At 39.6% G+C, this 21,463-nt stretch overlaps 1 protein-coding gene across 3 annotated transcripts in view; it reads left to right on the top strand.

Moving 5' to 3' along the window:
- Positions 1 to 7,065: 7,065 nt before the first annotated feature.
- The window catches only part of GABRB2 (gamma-aminobutyric acid type A receptor subunit beta2), a 238,125-nt gene continuing 223,727 nt past the window's right edge, over positions 7,066 to 21,463 (top strand). The window contains exons 1-4 of one of the 3 annotated variants that reach the window (XM_081826279.1): positions 7,066 to 8,318; positions 9,401 to 9,633; positions 9,790 to 9,881; positions 10,895 to 10,962. In XM_081826279.1, the coding sequence (XP_081682405.1) occupies positions 9,557 to 9,633; positions 9,790 to 9,881; positions 10,895 to 10,962 (237 nt within the window). In that variant the 5' untranslated portion in view covers positions 7,066 to 8,318; positions 9,401 to 9,556. Of the gene's footprint in view, positions 8,319 to 8,505; positions 8,758 to 9,400; positions 9,634 to 9,789; positions 9,882 to 10,894; positions 10,963 to 21,463 lie in introns of those variants that run through there. The other 2 variants (XM_081826281.1, XM_081826280.1) reach the window with 2 other exon arrangements.

The following is a 21,463-nucleotide window of genomic DNA, read 5'->3' as shown; positions in this document are numbered from 1 at the left end:
TGAGCCCTGATTTGGGCTCCCTGCTCAGCGAGGAGTCTGCTTCTCCCTCTCCCTCTGCCCTTCCCTCCTTCTCATGCTGGCTCTTTCTCGTGCTCTCTGTCTCTCTCTCTCAAATAAATAAATAAAATCTTAAAAAAAAAAAAAGTAAATGCTAAGCATTCTCATCACAAGAAAAAACCTTTTTTTTTCTTTTTTTCTTTTTTTGTATCTATATGAGATAACTGATGTTACTAAGCTTACTGTGGTAATCATTTCATAATATATATAAGTCAAATCATTAAGCTATACACCTCAAATCTATACAGTCCTATATGTCAATTATATCAAGAAAACTGGAAATTTTTTTAAAAAGATAAATTACAGTCAAAACAATGACACTGGTTGATATTGGCTGTTGGGCCTTCTAGCCTGAAAGGAACTGTCTTTATTTTATAGAGCCATCGTTGTGCTCTAGGCCACTACATACCACATCCCTCAGTGGGAACACTTCCTTCACAGCTCTTAATAATTTATTTGAACCCAAAGCAACTTCATTTTCTCAGGAACTAGGAACAAAACATGTCTTCATGCAGTTGCTAATATGGGAGAATTATGTTAAAACATGGAAGGAAACATTGGTTGTTATCACCTGCTCTTAAGTTTTCCAATTAAAGAAAATCTTCACTCTGACAGACTTTGACTAGTTCTCCATTCCTCCTTTTCTGCAGAGAATTTTTCTTAATCACAAAACCTTTGACACTTCCATAATATTGTGAAATGGAGATAATATTAGAACTTACTTCATAGCATTTTGTGAAAATTAGTGAGGTATAGAGAGGTGAGAATATAAGTATCAGGAAAGGTCATTTGGTATTCACAATGACTTACGTGTCATAGTTAAATACCAAACAAAGGTATATTTTTATTATTAAGAAAGATTGCATTTTAACACTAAACTATTCTATGATTATTAATATGGGAGGTCTTTTATTAAAAGATTTTATTTATTTATTCGAGTGAGAGAGAGAGAGAGAAAGAGTGATGGGAGGGGCATAGGGAGAAGCAGACTCCCCACTGAGCAGAGAGCCTAATGTGGGGCTCAATTCCAGGACCCTGGGATCATAACCTGAGCCAAAGGCAGAGGCTTCACCGAGGGAGCCACCCAGACACCCTGGGATATCTACTATTTAAATGCTTAGACAGCAAAAATGTGGAATTCATTCAACATATATTGATAAGGTCTTATTATGTATAAGTGGAGCTAATTCAATTATTTGACATTAATACTGCAATACTGGTAATAATAGGTCCCAGTTACTCAAATATTCATTTATTGAGGACCTTTTATCCCTAGTCATTCTTGTTCATAATTTTATTAAATTTTTATATGAGTTCCTGCATGTATTTACTTATGTTTATTCCATTACAGCATGATTATTTTTAAACAGTTTTCAGGGTGGTTGTTTCACACATGACTATGGGAGCTGCTAAAATGTAAGTAGCAATCCTTCACCCTTGACATGAATCTGAGAGATCAGATGTCCTAGACTGATGTATTCATTCATTCATCCTTATTGGCCAGTTGCAGGGACATTCATGTAAAACAGATATGGTGAATTTGGGTTCTTCTTCTAGCCATATTCAAGTCCCCATGTTACAATTTCTGTATCAAAAACATATGGTTAGTAATAATACCTATCCCACCTATAGTAGACATCTGTGACTTTATCTGTTCAGCATCTGTTCCTCCTCTTTCTGGTAATAGCACATTAATATTCGGACTTTGGATGACTGTTCAACCACTCATTGTCCACATAGTTTGGATATGGTTCATCCCAACCTCAGGACCAGGAGTGAGCGCAAGCCCAGCAATCAGAGTAAGTGATAGGTTGAAAATATGAGTGGGATCCAAGCCCCCCAGAGTGTCCTATCATGTAGTTTAGTGCAGTTACAAAATTGCTAATCTTCTCAATGTTGCTAAACTAGAGCAGCTGATGGTTATCTTTCTTTTTTATTATGTTCAGTTAGCCACTGTATAGTACATAATTAGTCCTTGATGCAGTGTTCAATGATTCATTAGTTAACACCCAGTGATCATCACAGTATGTGCCCTCCTTGATACCCATCACCCTGTTACCCTCTCCCCCCAACCTCCTCCCCTCTGAAACCCTCAGTTTGTTTCCCAGTGTCCATAGTCTCTCATGGTTCATCTCCCTCTCTGATTTCTCCCCCTTTGGATTTCCTCCCTTCCCCTATGGACCTCTGTGCTATTCCTTATGTTCCACATATGAGTGAAACCATAGGATAATTGTCTTTCTCTGTTTGACTTACTTCACTTAACATAATCCCCTCCAGTTCCATCCATGTCAATGCAAGTGGTGGGTATTCATTTCTGATGGCTGAATAATATTTCATTGTGTATATGAAACACATCCTCTTTATCCATTCATCTATGACGGTTATCTTTGGAAGACAGCCTGAGATTGAAGCCAACTTTCATTAAACAGAACTGTGAGATGAGCTACTTCAGGCCTTCTGAATCTACCTGTACTGAGTTGAACACTCTTGACTTATTCAGCTACATAACCTAGTATTTACTTACATTAGCTAGCTTGCTTTCGGTTTCTGTCCCTTTCAACCCCAAGAGCACTGAATAATATACTTCACAGAATTAAATGAGCAATTGTTGATGTTCATCACAGAATAAGCAAGCTAGTAAACAAGTAGTACTAATAAGTATTCTCCATGAATAATAATTGGGAATTATAATTTATCAATTACTGAGTGTCTCAAACAAGGTAGGTGAATGCAGTGAGCATGGAGAATAATAAAATAAGACTACAAGTCCCTTGTAGAATTCGCAAATGGAGAAGTTTTCAGAGAGAATTTAAAAAAAAAACAAAACAAAACCAAAAAAGCAAGACTCTACAATTGGCTTCAGATGCATAGAAGTAGGAAGAGACTAACCCTGCCTGAAGCTGGTGACAGCTGGAACATTTTAAGACCTTCATATGCTCACGTCCTCTAACTTTTGGAGGCTCCTTGACATATAATATAAAACATATTAAAATATACATTTCCCATATGAAATTTAAATTTGATAATTACAGACATATTATATTTTATAGACATTTAATTAAACATTAATTTCAGCATTGTAGTTTGCTTTTCAAATTTGGAACCAATATGTACTTTTTTTAAAGATTCCAACATTTTTTATAGGCCCTCAGAAAGTTTGTAAACCATAGGTTCTCTCAGGCATCTACTGGATAAATAGTCCTGGTAGAGGAGCATCAGGAGATACCTCAGAGTTTGTGACCCACATTCTGGAAAGCTTCATTTTACACATTGGATTACCTCTCTTTGGCCATCTCTCAAAGTCATCCCTAAGTAACCAACCAACTTGAGAGAGATTTTGAAAAGTTGTTCCTTGGGATCTTCAGTGTCACTGCTTACACATCAGTTTTGCTCCTTTACTTATATTGATGAGGCACACGTTCCTCCACCTTCAGGTTTTGAGAAGTAGTTGGTAAAAAGATAAGGGATGTGGTGTTTTGTTACTACTGAGACTGTGAATTTAATTTGTTTCCTCGTGTGGCATCACAGAGCTAAAGTAATTTCCTCATCTAACAATTTTACCTCCATTTGGAGCATCGGTAATTTCATTTTGTACTTTAAGGCACACTTTTTCTGTACTCTTGAAGATCGATTAATTTGAGGTGGTGCTAAAAGGTATAAGGACTAAAGAATATTCAAGGTAAAAGGACTTTCAAAAAGTATCCAGTAACTCAAAATTTCCTATTGGTCATTTGACTGTTAAATCAAATCCCCGTTAGATGCAGAGATCCTTTGTTTGGGCTAAGATATTATTTCTGTTGTATTAACTACTAGATGAGACAAGCTGAGAACTAACTGCAAAGTAGACAAATCCACATAAGTTTTATTTATAAAGTCACATAGTTATCAGGAAGGGCTGAGTCCTTCAGTATTTGCTTAAAATCTGTATAATCTTATAGCACTTAATTTCTACTTTTATTTCCTCATATAAGAAAAGGTTATAATAATAACATTTCATAGGCATATTATAAGGATTAAATGTTATTACATGTAGAACAATGAAACAGTATCTGACACATTATTATTTTATATGTTAATTTTTAGTTAAGTAATTTAAATTGATTTTTATGTCATCAGGCTTACCATGGCCAAGAATTATATAGAAACCTGGGTTTAATGTTAGTGTTAAAATGCTGAAGGAGAAATAGGCAGGACTCAGTGAACACAGAATTCACATTTCTAATTCTGCAGAATAAGACAACGGTGAGCTATAAGCCCATAATTTGGAATTTGTAGTAATTTAGGAGAGATTTTATTTTCCAGTGTCTGCGAAAGCAAGGTTTGCCAGACAAATAAATAAATTTTTGATTGGCATAATGGAAAAAATGTTTGATAAAATTTAAACCACATACAGTTGAGCAGTCCTTCTTTATCAGAATATTCTCTTTCCTTGGCTTTTATCACCATAGTAGTTTTCCTCTTACCTTTTGGACCAGTCCTAATTTGACTCTTCTGATGGCTGTAATTGTCCTTTACCAGAAGCTTCTCTTCTAGATCCTCTAGTCTTCTCATTCTGTTCATCCTCTTGAGAAAAGTCTCATATGCTCCTGTGATTTAAGTTATTTACACCCTCAGGATCTTCACATATATGCCCATTCATTAAAACATATGTATTAAGTGTCTACTATAGGCACTAGGTACTGCAATGCAGGGTTGAATAAGGCAGACAGAAATCTCTGTTTTCTTTTTTTAACTTTTATTCAATGCAGTAAGATGGAAATAAAATGGGTAAAATATAATGTGATAGTAATATGTTCTAAAGAGACAAATCAAAGCAGGAAAGAGAAATAAAAGTGTTAGAATGGAACAGAAAGCAGGAAAGAGAAATAAAAGTGTTAGAATGGAACAGAAAGAAATTTGGTCCCACCTCACCCCTCACTTCTGAGCTGAAACTGAAGCTCAGAAGTGCATGAGATCAAAACATCCGGTGCACCTTGGATGGCTAACAGTTCCTTAAACTTATCATGACCCAAACCAAGTGTATTATCGCCAGCAACTTTCTTGTACCACCACTACTGAATTGCTCAAACAAGAAATGTATGAGTTATCTTTGGATACTTCTCTCATTCCCCATATTCTACCTGTCACAAAGTTCAGTCAGTTCTATCACATAACTCTGGTCACTTCTCTCCATCTTCACTGTCACTATCCTAATTCAGGTCAACATCAACTCTCATCTGGATTCCTGCAATAACAGATCTCCCTACAGCTACTACCATCTTCCTCCAGTGTCATTAAAACTCATCTTGTCACTCCTCTACCTCCACAGATCAATGGTCCCAAATTGCTACTGCAAAGCTTTCCAACTACATCACTCTGGGGGGTCACTCTTACTCTTCTCCTCTAGTCTTAATTTTTTTTAAAGATTTTATTTATTTACTTGAGAGAGAGAGAATGAGAGAGAGAGAGAAAGAGAGTACGAGAATGGGGAGGATCAGAGGGAGAAGCAGACTCTCCACTGAGCAGGGAGCCCAGCTCTCAGGGCTCAACCCCAGGACTCCAGGATCATGACCTGAACTGAAGAGAGAAGCTCAAATGACTGAGCCACCCAGGTGCCCCTCTTTTCCTCTAGTCTTACAGTTCTTCCTTCATTCTTCATTTATGCCATCCTCTCTTGGCCCAGGATATTTGCACATACTATTCCTTCTTCCTGGAACACTCTTCCCCCAACTCTTCATCAGGCTAACCCATCTTTCAAATCTCAATTGACGCACTAACTTTTCAAGCAAATTTTATCCAATACCTCAAGCTGATTTATTTGTACCAATTATGGATTCCATAATATCCTATCTACCACATAAAGAAAATATTCTTTTTTCATTTCTCTTTTAGATTGCCTTTAATACATTGCCTTCTTAACCTTATCTTAATTCCCTTGAAATGTCAGCTCCTCTCTTCTCAAGCCAGTCTATGATAACTGCATTAAATTTATGTCCACTCAGTCTTTATACATTAATGTTATTAACTCTTGTTTGTTTTCCTGTCCACTGATTATGCTTTATTCATTAAAATTTGTTAATATTTGTTAATTTCATGCCAAATGCTACACATATATTTACATCATTCTATAATCAAATGGAGAAGGTACAATTATCATTCTTATTTTTAAAGAAGAGTAAACCGTGGCTTAGACAGGCTTACTGACCTATCCAAGTTACAAAGATACTAAGCATTCAAACTGAGATTTGAACCCAAAGTTCTGCCTCCAGTTCCTTTGAAACTCACAGTTTGCACTGTGCTATTGTTTTACTTGCTGAGATGCAAGTTACTTTTAATTCTTTGCCCTCCTCTTCCTTAATTTTCTGTATAGGGCAAGGCTTCCACAAGTACTTGTTTAATTGTTCACTGGGCTATTTTTATTACTGCTGGATGACAGTATTTTTGGTATTGTTCTCTTTACTGAATATTTTTCTTTCAACCCAAAATGAAGGGAGTCAAGTAGGAGAGGCTGACAGTGCAGAAAGTGCAACATGGATAACTAATGGTCAGAAGGAAAATCCTGTTTGGGGGTGTTTTCAAGAAAAAGACAAGTTTCCTAGGTTTTCACCGGTTAGTTAACCTGGGGTTCAAACTGATTTAGGAATCCTCTGGATATAATGCTGGTAACCTAAACTTTGTTTTCCCTTATATGTTAGCTTGTGTAAAAGATTCTCATTGTATCTAAGTGTAAAAAGAGAGGAAAACTGGTAGTTTTCCTCTGCCATGGGTCTATATTTTGTCCTTGGAACTCTCAACCGTAATAATTACAGATGGGAGACTTACGAATTTCCTCTCTCTCTCTCTCTCTCCCCGTCTGTCTGTTTGTCTGTCTCTCAACGGATTCCTATGAGCCTGGAGCCCCGCAGTACGCCAGACTGTAGAACTGCATGGTTTATGGCGTTGTTTTACCTGACTCAAATCCAGAAACTCCCTTAGTGAAGGCACACAGCTCTCCCTTCCGGCTCGCGTTCCCTCCTAGGGGAGCGGTTGGATTCCCGCCTCGAAGCCCTCCCGCCTCCACCCTCCCCTAGGAGTCATTCCCCGGAGCTGCCCCAGGATGACCCTCTGACCTAGGCGGGGTGGGGGGAGGGAGGGAGGTGGTCAAGAGGTAAATGGGTCAGGAGCTTGGCTGGGACCAGGACCCTGAGAAGTCCCGCGTGCTGCGGAGACCACTACAGCTGGCGCGGGCGACCGGCGCCTCTCCTCTGTTCAGACTCGGGCCATGCAAGCCTGCAACCGCGCGTTCCCGCTTCTCCCGCAGCCGCAGAGAGCTCCGCAGGCTCGGGGAGCTGTGCTGTAGCTGAGAGCCGGCAGCCCGCAGCTGGCATGGTCTCGGACTTGGGAACCAAGGCTGTCTAGTCGAATGGTTAGGGACACTGGCTTTGGAGTCCAATTCGGGTTCCACCTCTAGCCTACTAGGTGACCTTGGGCAAGTTCCTTCGCTTCAGTGCGCCAGTTTCTAAATCCATGAGGGAACTGAGGCGATGGCTAACTCCTAGGACCGTTGTAAGAATTAATTAATAAAGCACTCCTGGCAAGTAGTAAGCGCTCAGTTACTGGTTAGCAACGATCAGCAATAGGAGTTAGAAACGAAAACTGCTCTGGGTCCAGAATGTAGGTTTGGGCTCTGGCTTTTCCCGTTCTTCACTGAGGAGTGGGGGAAGGGGGAGCGGGAGCACCTGCCCTACATCCCCTCCTCCCTCCTCCCCCGTTCCAAGATAACTCCGGAGTACCGGGAGAGGCATTCGTCCTGGCCTCGGGCTCCTTCACACGCCCAGACCCCCCAGCCTTGTAGCAGCTCCCGGCTCCCGCAGCACGTCTCTCTCCCTCGAGCTGAGGAAACATTTCGGCCGTGAATTGAGTATCTCCCTCCGTCTCAAACCGCCGAGCTCGCTCGCTGCCTCCTCCGGGTCCCGGTGGCGGTGGGGAGCCGGGAAAAGCCTCGGGCGAGAGGGAATAGGTAGCCTCGGGGTCTGAGAGTATCTTCTGGCCCTGGGAAGGCGAGCGAGGACGAGGTGGAGCGGAGACAGAGGGAGAACGCCGGGTCCCCGGGCGTCCCTAGGCCCCTTCCTCATTTTGCCGCCTTCTAGAGACCGCTCTGGCTTTTCCTATCCCGAGCCACACTCAGCCACTGAACAGCCAGGTGTCCCTAGCCGCCACTGGCCCTCTCCAGCTGGGACAGAGCTCCGGGGGGCGCCGGCTCCGCCCGCGGCAAGAGTGGGCGGCGAGCGCAGGCCCGGGAGGTAAGGAGGGGCGGGAGGCGGGTTGGGAGAGTGCCTGCACGTGCGCGCGCCTCTGCGCGTGCTCCGAGGGGGTGTGGGGGGGTCCGCCAGGGGCGCCCCCCCTGGGGCCACCTGCCCTTGCTGCGCCGTGTCGCCGCTCCAGCCCTCTCGCCCCCAGCACCCAGGGTCAGGCGCTAGCCACCGGCTTCCCCACGCTCCCACATCCCATCACCCCCCTCATCCAAACCCCACCCTCCCCACTAATAATTTCCCAATGCAGAATCAGACCGAAACCTGGAGAGACAGCGTTGCCTTTCTGCTCCCCTCGCCCCCCTCCCTCTTCTATAAATAATCCGGACTAGCGGGTCAGGCACGTCACACGGCAAGAAACCGGGACCCCGAGGTTTTCTTCTCTGGGAATAGGGGGCAAAGGGTGAGGAGGAGGAGAAAGAAATCGCTCGTGAGTAGTGAAGAAAAGCTTGTTCCTAGACTCCTAGAAGAGACCAGGCATCATTTTATTCTTCCTTTCTTTTTCTTTTTTTATTTTTCCGTTTCTTTCTTATTCTCTACTCCCCCACCCCCCCTCCCGCCCCAAATCCGACGGATTGCTCAGCACTTCTCCCATTGGTTTCTTTCTTCCCTCCCCCTTTGACTACTGCACCCACCGTCCCTTCCCCCTCTCCCCCCACCGCACAACCCCCATCTCCAGCACACGTCTCGCCCCACGCAGGGGATGCTATTTGCCAGGAAATAAAGTTCAAACTCCTCTCCTCCTAGGCTTGCCGATACCAGAAGTGGGCTTCCAGGCACCCCTTTTCCACTAGCGCTCCACACCTGCTGTCTTTTAAATTCCCTATCTGGATTTGCATATTTAAGAGGAAACACACATACACGCCCCAAAAACCCGTGAGGTGCAAAACTGCCTCCAGGAACTACCAAAACTTACCAGACGCTCTAGTTGTTTTTGTCTTAACGAAAGGAAAACAAAGATTTTACTCTGGGTCCTCCTGTGGGGTGACTTTCCTATATTACTCAAATATGTATATGTTATACATATATATGTTTTTCCTTTTTCCCCTTTAATTTTTTTTTTTTTTTCTTAGCCAGAAAATCTGCTCGGTCCCAGGCAGCCGCCGCTGCCCCTTTGATGTTTTGGTACACCGTGCGCATGCGCCTCACATTAGAATTACTGCACTGGGCAGTCTAAGTTGGATCTCCTCTCTTCAGTGAAACCCTCAATCCCATCAAAAACTAAAGGGATGTGGAGAGTCCGGAAAAAGGGCTACTTTGGGATTTGGTCATTCCCCTTAATAATCGCCGCTGTCTGTGCGCAGAGGTAAGTGTGCCCAGCATTTCTCTTTTTCATTTCACTTTGAAGGGCTCGGTCTGCATACCTCTGTGAGCAGGGATCTGTAGTGAGGATCAGATAGATGCTGAAGACGCTGTGCCTGCTGCCTTACTGATGCCTGTTTATTGTCTTTTCTTTCTTTAGTGTCAATGACCCTAGTAATATGTCGCTGGTTAAAGAGACAGTGGATAGACTCCTGAAAGGCTATGACATTCGTCTGAGACCAGATTTTGGAGGTAATGGGGTTGCCTTGGAAATAAGAAACAGCCCAGCTGTAGCCTAAGCTGTCTTGTGAGCTTTGTGCGTGCTGTGTCTTCCTTCTCCCTCATTGTTGGCTGCATGTGGTATATCGAATGTGTCTCTGTGTTACCATATTGAGAAAGTGATCCAAACTTAAGCCGATTTGTTGCTATCCAGCAGTTAGATGGTCTTTCAGTGAGACCCTCTTAGAGTGTATAGGTGACTGCTGTTCTTTAGCTTCACTGCTGAGATCCTTTGCTTCACCGTCTTTGCTTCATTGAGATACAAACCTCTTAAGTTTAGTTAATGGTGTGCCTAGAGAACCTGGCTTACTGGAGGCCATCGTGAACATTTTTGAGAACAAAATGTGCAGGCAATTGGTTGAAAAGTGACATTAATCCCCTGTGCCCGCCTACTTTGGAAGAGTTCTGGCAATGGTTTAAAGTGGCTGATGTCTGGATGTTATCCAGTCCTGGAAGCCCCACTGTTTGTGGCGGTGGGAGGGAAGGGGTTGGGGAGGGCTAAAAGGCAGGGAGGGTAAATGGGAGAAGGGCTAGGGACCTCTTGCTGCAGCCTTAGATACACTGATATGCCCATTTAATTTTGCTTTAGACTCTTACGAAGCTCAAAGAGTTAAAACCTGCGCGCACTGAAGGGGAGTGGGAAAGAATGAGGAGGAGGGGGTTTTAGTGCAATATATAAAAATTCCCTCGGGCTAGACAGGTTCCTCCGGCTTCTGTGAGTTGTGTATTTTCTCATACTGAGACATCTACATATGTAGATAGGATTGGAATCCCTCTTCCAGGAGGGCACGTGTGTACATGTTCCATAGAGAATTCCCTCGAGGAGTGTCGGGCATTCTTTTTTAAAAAGGAGCGGAGAAGTGAAGAATATAAGGGTGAGCAGTGGGGGAGGAATTTGGGGCAGAATACCCCATGCCCAGGGACAGCTCTTGCTGAGAATGAATGAAGTTCTGAGAAATCACGTGGCTGGCTATCTTGGTTCACAGGTCCCCCTGTGGCGGTGGGAATGAACATTGACATCGCCAGCATTGATATGGTTTCCGAAGTCAATATGGTGAGTACTGAGGTTTATGGTTGTGTCTCCGCAGACCTTCATATGGGGACAGGAAGTAGAAAGGAGCCGTTTGGTGGGGGTGGTGTATGCATGAGTATGTGTATGAAGTGGGGGTGAAGACTGGGGATTTTGCTTTGGAGCCCACTGTGTTTGAAGTTTCAAAGCCTTTGCTTTTGGTCCCTAACGATTTTTCCAGCCTGGTTTGGATACTTAGGAATTGGTACAGAGCAAGTAAAATGCATCATAATTTTCGTGCAAATCACAGCCACATGCAGAAGATCCCCTGCAGAAGCCACATTTCCTAAGGTTTAGTGGGAAACCAGATCATCAAGGATTTTCTGAATTTGGGGTGAGGTCAGGAAAAGAGGGAAGGGTTTTGATTTGATATTTCACAGGGAATATAACGGGCAACCTAAACTGTCACAAAGAGGCTGAATAAATGACCCTGGGATACTGATATCCACTTGTTGCTTTCAGAGATGGCCTCTTCACAGCTGATGGCAATCACCTCCTCCCACAATTGTTAACCAGCTCTTTTAACGTCTGCTGCCCACCAAAGTAAATAACAAAAATTGGTCACCCTGTTTTCTAAAGGCAAGCTCAGACCCATGTGCCCTAGTCAGTCACTTCTGCAATGTTATTCACCGCATGTTCTAAGCTTGTACGGTTTATGGACAACAGCACTCCTTATTGGCTACCTCCTTGGACTTGGGGCAAATACTAAGAGAAAAAGCCTCGGTATTCTCGACCAGGGACACTTGTGGGGGGTTTGCTTCATGCAGGAGCGCCCCCTGCTGCCCATGTTGGGACACTGCAGACATACAAAACAATGAAAAGTGTCCCAGATACTCCCTGATTACTTGGGCTGCTTACTTGTTTCTCCAGTGACTTTTCTACTCTGTGTTTTTGAAGTTTTCTCCTTTGGAAAAGTCTCTTTAGAAAGGCCACATTTGAATGTAAGATGCAAGTATTACTTTCAATACTGAAGGCACACAGCACATTTCAGAAGATTGTGTTGTGGCATGGTTCTTCCTAGAAATGAAATGCACTATTTAAAGAAGAGGATGTTGTGTGTAAAGTTTTATGCAAAACACTTCTAAGTCAGCCACCAGGACTTGAAAGTTAGGACACTTATTAATTAACTCAAGAGAGACAAAATACTACATAGTGGATATGCTCTCAACATAATGCAAATTTTCATATTCTCAGAATTCAAATAGAGAGCAAGCTCAAATAACCAACCTTATCCCCATACACTCTCCAAAGATAGTTTGGATAATCCTGAGGTATCACAAGGTTATAAAACATCTCACGACTACTCCAGGGAATATTCAAATGTCAGCAATATTTTAATGCCGTGTGTATCTTCTTATATTCTAATTATTGGGGAGGTTTTTGATATATAGGATACAAACACAGACTGAGACAATATTGGGTGATTCAGAACCACAGATTTCCCACACATTATGAAAATCCCCTGTTTTCTAGAGAATACGTCTTCCTAGGGAAACTAAGTTCTCAGATACACAAATATTCACTTTGTGGGATTATGGAGGTGTTTCATTGATTTAAATTTGGAGTTTTACCATAACAATTTAAAAATGTCCTAATGTGGGTACCTCCCAAGTCCCAAACACTTGAATCTAAATTGTGTTGCTAGAAATAAAGTGATATAGAAATCAGGTATGGTTCTGTGTGCCCTATATGTGGTTAAATTAGACTCCTTTCTTTTGCCTTTTGATTTATTTATGTTGTTTTTTACATAACCACATCACAAAATGGTATTCTATGGAAAAATTAGGGAATAGAATCCAAACAGACAATGATGAGAAGATTAGAAGTTGCTGTGATAGGTCAGCTAAGAACTTAGATGTGTTATATCCCCCAATTGTTTAGAGTAGTGGTTTTTTTTTTTCTTTTTTCTTCCTTAAGTTTTGTTCACCTTTTACCTGCATGCAACATTTTGGAGAGGCATCTGAGCTGGACACAGAGCCAAGACCTGCTAGTCAAAATATAGACACCAGCTAAGGCGAGGTGTCATCTCTTAAAGCTATTTAGTGTTGCTGAAAAATCACGGGATGTTGAAAGTGCAAAAACAAATATCAGGTTGTAAATAGGCCAGTACTGCAGCATTAATGATTAGAACCAAGTGTTAAGAATCCCATGCCAGATTCCTTTCTTAGCCTACTGCTAACACATGTGGACTTGTCCAGACACATTTTTACTTGTTGAAAAATTAACACTTATTTCAGCTAACAATCAGAGTGACCTTAAGAAAAATTTTTGCAATGTATGTTATTTTTAAGTATGCTTATTTGATTTGAAGCAACAGATGGGAAATTTCATCACTGGTGTGTAAAGAAAAAAAACCCAATATGTTCATGGCATATTGCCCCCTGTATACAGGTCTAAAATTATTAGTATCTTTTGATTATTTTTAGTTCTGAAAGAATGATTGATTGATTATTTAAATGAAACATCAAAATTAATTAACGTATATATTTTTGCCTCATTATCTTTTGTGACCTGAAAACTCTGGTAATTGTAACTTTCTTTTACTATAGTAAATCTTCTTTGAGGGATGGTAGACACCAGCCCATTTAGATTGTAAATGACTCATTTGTACCAAAGGAAAAGACCCATGTCAATTTGATGCTCCTGGTAAATGACAATAATAGAAATATCTGAACTAAGTCAAGAGTCTTGAATACTAGTTCTGCTTCTGCTGCTCAGTCATCCTGAGGGAATTCACAGACAGATGGGGCTCAATTTCCTCACCTGTTACAGGGGAGGAATAGTCCCATTTTACCTATCTCAGGTGACTACTAGAATTAATAAAACAATATATGTGAAAGCATTGATGTTCCATGAACATAGCTTATGTGGAAGACTGGATAACAGGTGATCACTCAAGAGACTCTGCTACTCCAGCTGTGCCCTAAATGTACTTGGGTCAATAATTTATATTACCAGGTCTCAATTTTTTTTGTTTGAAATGAGAGGAGACATGTTAAATTGACTTCAACTCAAAGTTATATGTGTTGCTGGTTGGTTTAGTGTAATAGCTCTGTTGAGTACAAAGAAGTTCCTGGAAAACTTGGAAATCCAGCATAAATGTAAGGAAAATGCAGAATTCCTAAATATCATGCAGTTGTGAGGTCCTACTCATGAAGGTGAGGATGGTAGCTTACTCAGGTGACTATTGGTCCAATGCTAGGTCTTTGGAAGAATGTGATTTCAATTAGAATGCTCCTGAACGGAAAACTTGGCTTTAGAATGAAATATTTTTAGATGTCTTGGTTACATTGGCAGGAATCTTTTTGTTAAGACTCTTTGATGAAAAGTGCATTTTAAGATCCAAAATTGGCTCTGAGAATTATGGACCGAAATAGCTTTCTCTTCATTTAAAGCAGATACTTCTCCATCTTGAAACAACACATTTGCCAACCAAAGAGTGAAGCAATATTTCACTTTTGAGGAAATAGTTCTAGTAAACACACACACAAATTACCTTTTTATGGAATGGCAAAAGAGAAAAAGTGCTGTTTTTTTTTTTTTAACAGATGTTTTCTTGCATCACCAGATGCACAGTTTAAAATTCAATTCAACACAAATGCTTAGTTAGCTACTATGATTCAGCCATGTTGACAGGCCTTAGAAACGGAGCAATGAACAAGATTGATTTGTCTCCTGACCTCATGAGACTTAGCATCTAGGTGTTCACTATTTTTAATTCTTCTGTAGACTCTTACTATAATTATACTTATCTTTTCTCTAAAACTTTTTTATGAGCAGCCAATTGAGTACCTAGTGGTCTGTATTTCCCATGGGTTCCTTTGTCACTTGTTGGTTTCACCATTCATTTGGTATTTGCCACTTCAAATTGCTATATATGTTACATATTCATTCTAGCTTCCTAATTCATGTTTATAAACTGCATATAGACAGAATTATAGTGTATCTCCCCATGTGATTTTGCTCTATACACAATGGTTGGCTGGATGTTTGACTCCTGGTGAATATTGCATGAACTATTTTGTTTTCATAGCAACAATTTGTTATTATTCACTAGACACTGTACCGATATGTGGAGAAACAGAGCATAGAGTCATAGGCCTCAAATTCAAGGCATTCACTGTTTAACTAATGTAGAAAGAATCACAATGCAGGATTATAAATGAAGGAGGAAATAGGGTATATTGGGAATACAGAATACTGAGATATTACATAGTAATTACTAGGTGAAGATGGGGTTGGAGGGCTATGGAATGATGTTCCAAGCAGAAATAATGGCACATAGAAGAAAAAAACACAGGAAAGATAAATGGGTTAGGGATTTGCAAGTAGCTTTAAATGGCTGGAGTTGGGAGTGGGAGTAAGGAGGTGATAAGAGCTGGTATTGAGATCATAGGCAGTGATCAACCAATAAAGACCATTTTTACACCTTTCTGAAGAATTTAAATTTTGTTTTGAAGACTGTAGGGACCCATGAAAGGATGTGAATAGGAGAATTGCATGAATAGATTCACACTTCAGGAAGATGCTTCTGAAATACAGAGTTAAGCAAAACCTAAAGTTGGGAGATAAGATGAAAACTCATTGCAAAAATCCAGGAAGAATTGATGAATTGAGAAAGGGATGTAAAAGAGAAGATATAAAACTGGGGCATTTACAAGGTAGAAGCAAAAGGACTTGGTGAATCCCAAATTTCTGATGGCACCATTTGCCATCAATATGGAGGACGCAAAAAGGGCAGCCAAGTTGGAGGTGGGGTGGGGGATTAGGCATATGGACAGACAGGGAACTCAGTTTGGGCTATGTTGACTTTTCTACAGACATGAAATCTCCCAATGGAGATTGGAAAATACACGTCTAGAGCTATATAAAAAGTCATGACTAGAGAGATGAACTTGGACATTGTCAGCATGTAAGTAGTACTTAAAACAATATGAATGCATACAATTAAATAGGGAAAGTGACAAATGGAGATCTGGTGAGCACTGTAATTTAAGTGGAGAAATGCTGAAAAGGAGTCCACAAAGATTAAAAAGTAGCTAAGCAGCAATCAGAGAGTTAGGAAGAGAACCTGCAGATAAGAGTGTTTTGGAAGCTGAGGCACAAGAGAGTTTCAAAAAGAAGAAAGTGGGGCACCTAGGTGGCTCAGTCAGTTAAGCCTATAATTTGGAGAAGTTTCCTTTAGAGGGGAGTAAGTTGCAGATACAACGCAAGGGATTGGTAGAGTGGCAGGACAAGGTGGCTTTATGGAAGACCTCTCTATTCTCTCTGACATGGGAAACACTTTCTGTTGAGAATAGAGGAGGTTAAAATTGGCCTCTGTGGAGAATGGGTAAGTAAGTGAGGTTACCTGGGACACACAGAAGGATAGCCAGAAAGCATGAAGCATGGTGAAGGGTATGGGAACACTCACTGGCCACAGGCACACTTAATTCTAAATAAATTATGCTTAGAAACCCTCCTACCCAGCTTTTAGCAAGCTGTCATGTTCTCTCCTTTTTCTTCTTCTTCTTCCCACTCTCCTACCCCTCTCCCTCTCTTGTATGGTACCCAGCATTTTTCATTGTCATCATAACACTAATATAATAAAATAATTATAGTTAATGCTTATTGAGTTTTTAACTCATGTAAGTATCCTGTTGATTTACATTATCTCATCCAATTTTCCTATAAAAACAGTGAGATGGCTACCATCAACCTACTTGCAAAAGAGGAACCTGAGGCCCAGAGAGGTTAAGTGACTTGTTCAAGGTCACACAGCTAGTAAATGACTGATTTCATGTCCCTTAATCTTGGCCATATGATTATACTGCAGTTTTAAATGTAGCAAGGCCTCATTTGAAAAAAAAATCATTTTCATTCCTTGAGGACCCTCTTTTGTTGTAGTGTTTGTTTTTATTCTTTTTTTTTGAAACAGTGGATAGACTGGATAAACTAATCCTTCATACTCACTCTCTCCACCTTAAAAAAAAAAATCTCAATTTTATTAAAGTGATTCCAAGTAGGTACTTAATTCAGTATATATTAAATATAAGAAATGGGGGCGCCTGGGTGGCTCAGTCGTTAAGCGTCTGCCTTCGGCTCAGGTCATGATCCCAGGGTCCTGGGATCGAGCCCCGCATCGGGCTCCCTGCTCAGCGGGGAGCCTGCTTCTCCCTCTCCCACTCCCCCTGCTTGTGTTCCTGCTCTCGCTGTGACTCTCTCTGTCAAATAAATAAATAAAATCTTTAAAAAAAAAAATAAATATAAGAAATGGTCCTCATCCTTGAGAAACTTATATGTTAAATTATATCTATTGAGCATAATTTAAACTGTGCAATAAAGGAAGATTTACATAACATCTTGAAGAATCCAGGATATTTCTTGTGCCATAATTTATTTCATTATGAATGGGTACTGTTTTTAACTTGTCTAATAATTTTCTTGTTGCTCCAGAAGAATCTGTCAGATAACCATTAAAGCCAATCATTGTCAGAAAATAGTGGCTGGTATATGTTTAAGAACCATAAACTCAGTGATTATGAGATGTGGGTGGACGCTATGTGAAAAGACCATACCCTTTCCCTTATTTTTTTATTACAAAGACCTCATTTTCAATTGAACTTTTTGCATCGAGAACACATTTTTCTGATAAATTCTCCTACAAATAATTCTCTTAAAGGTTGTTGAATTTTTTTTCTTCCCAGATCTTTCCGTCCTCCATCCCACGTAGTATCAATGAGACTCATTATAAAGATTATATCTCTAGAAGACTTACCTATTTTTAAACATCTATGCCACTTGCTATTACAGTTTATAAATCTATTTTTTTCTTGGTTAACTCTTAGGAAAAATTATTTTGCTGTGACTTTATCGGTACCCTGAACAATGCTCTTGCTTAACTATGGCATGAAATAAAGATATGATTATAGGCTTACTCTGCAAGAGAAAGCAGGTTAAGGAAGTATCTCAGATTTCATATTGTAGTGCATCATGGGTATTTCCATGCAGTCTTCTCAACCCCCACTCAAATAATTAAATGGTTGTGGGAATTCCTTTAAGAATGGAAGTCAGACAAAGTATTTTTCCTAGCTATATGGGAGGGGTGTGTGTGTATATTAATTTTGGGGAAGGGCACTGATTTGTTTTGTGATCATTCTATAGCAAGATTTCTTACCCTCAGCATTATTGTCACTTTGGACCAGAAACTTCTTTGTTGTTAGGGGGCTGTCATGTGTGTTGTAAGATGTTAAACAGCATCCTTGCCTCTACCTATTAGCTGCCAGAAGTACTCCTGCTATTGTGAAAACCAAAAATGTCTCCAGAAATTGTTAAATGTGTCATGTAGGGTGAGGCGATTGTCTCCAGTTGAGAACCATTGGTATAAAGAATGGTGTTGTGGTTTTATCTCCAAACAAAGAGAAAAGAGGAGATTTGTCATTGAGATGTTTCTCAATAATCTTTTGCTTAATCACGATTTTCATTTATGTTTGGTGATACATTGTGACAAAACCAATTTTAAAATGCCAACAAACAACAAAAGCAAGAATTATCCACATCCCCATCACTTCATTAAAACTGTATTTTAATTGGTGTATATTACCTTCTAGTTCTCATCTATTTGTTTATTCATATGTGACACATTGCAGTTATTTTGTAGAGAAAATTTTATAGTCTACATTTTCACTTAATACACCATGAGTATTTTTACAGACTTATGCTTCCTTTAAAAAAAATACTCATCTGTACTACCACTAATGTGAACTGATGTGTATTTTTCCATGATCTTACAAACATACACATGAATATACTGACATTTTATTTTTTATTCACTCTGTATTTTTTCAAAAAACAATTTAAAAATACATTTTATAGATTATTAGTCATAATTCTAGCTATCAATTATTTGAAAATATATTTACTTTTACTTATGTACCACTAACAAAAATATACAAATCATATACAAAATAGAGACCTGGATTTAAATAGCATATAAATGGAAATTTAAAAAAAAAATTATAAATCAACTTGACTCATATTTACACAGCTACTCTTTACTCTGTTTCTATTCTGATATTACTCAGTTTTTCCAAAGTCAACTTACATTTTTCAGATGACAAAAATACTTAGAAACAGTTAAAAGAGGAATAAGAGGAAGGATGGTTATGAGTTTTTAAAAGACACAAACACAATATTTTTTTTTAGTATTTATTTATTTAATTTTGCTAGAGAGAGAGAGCATGAGCGGGGGAGCAGCAGAGGGAGAGGGAGAAGTAGGCTCCCTGATAAGCAGGGAGCCTGACATGGGACCCGATCCCAGAACCCCGGATCATGACCCGAGCTGAAGGCAGACACTTAACTGACTGAGCCACCCAGGTGCCCACAAACACATGATTTATATGTTGCTTCCAGTTGTGCATTTTATTTACAAAATACATATTTTATTAAACAAGGAGAGAAATGGGTTTATATTATCCTGTCCCTATTTATATGGAAAAATATAAGAATGTCTTTAGCCCATTGGCTCTTGCTGGTCCTCATTTTGTTAACATTCTATCGGCATTTTTATTGCCAAGTCTCATTTTTCCTTGCTCTATAATTTGGCACTTACCGCCCACTTACTTGCCAAGAGGTCTTAACTTAGAAGTAATTGGCAATTGAAGATATAACTTCTCTCCTAACACAATAGCAACAATTAGTGAATTTTGAAGGTGAATCTACGTATATCTTAGAAAAGTAACACACAAAAGTAAGCCATAGAAGAGGATCAGAGATGCATGGACAGTACCTACCACAATGCCTGACAATTAATAGATGCTCAACAGATATGGATTGGATGAATTTGTTGAAGGGGTAGTTGGTTGAAGGACTGCAGGACATCACGCTACGAGAAAATATTTATTAAGTGCTAACTTAAGTAGCACTATGCCAATTAAGCTGGATTGTGGAAGGATGTGAAATGGTTCTTACACAGGGGCTAAGTCTAGAGTCAGGAAAGCTTAATCTTATTGTCTGAAGAGGGAGGTGAGGGTATATGGAAAGAAGAATATTTCAGATGGTGGGAGAGGAGAGTGGTATGTCTTTCAGGTAGAAACATCAAAATAAAAATTTGAGAATCAAATTTTTACAGTGATTCTCAGACTTTTCTGTTCAGTAGAATCATCTGAGTCTAGTATTAATATTCATATTTTTAAGGCCCATATCTAGAGTCTGACTCAGTAGGTCTGGGATGGGGTTCAGGAATCTGCATATTTAAAAGCTTTCTACATGACTGACACAGATACTATCTGAAGGGCACTGTTTGAGGAACACTAATTTTATAGTGAAGTTGGAAGCCAATATAATCACTAATAAAGGAATTTTACAACAACTGACTGGCCTCTAATTATAATGTGGGTTTTTGCAACAATAAAGAGCTAAGTGGTCAGAGTGGGTGGGATTTGTAGAAGAAGACTTCATGAAAGAGAGAGTTGAACTGAACTAACAGGATCAGTGTGATTTAAATAGATGGAAAATAGGAACAGTTCTGTGGGAAAGGGCAGTAGGGTATAGACAACATGAAGAAAGTCATTGCATATTAGCAATAGTAATATTGCAAAAATATAAATTTAGGGTGTGTATGACTCTCACTTAATGTTCACAAAAATCCTATAAGCTAGATAATAGTATTATCACCTTCTTTTATAAATGCAGAAATTAAGAACTAGACGGATTATATAATTTCTAATATTTTACAGCTAATGTGAGTGGATTGGAATGATAGGGTGCATATATATGGTATGAATATGTAGGGTATGAATACGTAGGGTGAAGCTTAATTCCATAGGACCATGACAGGTATGCAGAAGAGACCTTGGAAATTCCTGAGTGGATGCTCTGACGTGATGAGAGAATCTGAAGCATCTTCATAAAGACTGAAGTAGAAGGCAGGCGACACTAAAGAAAGTATGAGGAAGTTGAAAAACATTTTCCAGATCTGATTTTTATTTTTATAAAATGTCCTTTGGAGCCTTCACACTAATTTTATTGATCCAGATGATGAAGATATTTAGGAGGAACAAAAGTTGAAACAAAGATTGTGAAATGGGGTAGGGATGAGCATCTAGCACAGTGTTTGATACTATGAGTAAATTAATAATAGCTACATGAATTACTTAGTTTTAAGACGTTTGAAAAAATCAGAAATACTGATATTTTAATATACATTTCAGGGTAATATGATTTGACTATTCCTTGTTTAGAAAGGTAGCTATTTAATTGGTGGTAAGTAATAGTAGTATTGCAAATTTACATATAGCAACAATGCCACTGAATAGCTTCCTATAAATTATTTATGGCTGCCTAATTATAATTCTGGAAGTATATGATTAAACCTAATGCCTCAATGATTAAGCATCTTGAGATTGCTCCTCTAAAGATCAATAATTCAGTGCCTAATTGGTACAAGACCATCAAATCAAAAACATTTTTAAAAATGTTTACAGACTTTTCCATGAAGTTTTTAAAA

Source organism: Leptonychotes weddellii, chromosome 7, assembly GCF_054177405.1.
Source record: "Leptonychotes weddellii isolate Sample4059 chromosome 7, ASM5417740v2, whole genome shotgun sequence".
In the NCBI taxonomy this organism is placed as follows: domain Eukaryota; kingdom Metazoa; phylum Chordata; class Mammalia; order Carnivora; family Phocidae; genus Leptonychotes; species Leptonychotes weddellii.
Note: the sequence above shows the minus strand (reverse complement) of the source record. Positions and strands in the feature narration are given on the sequence as shown.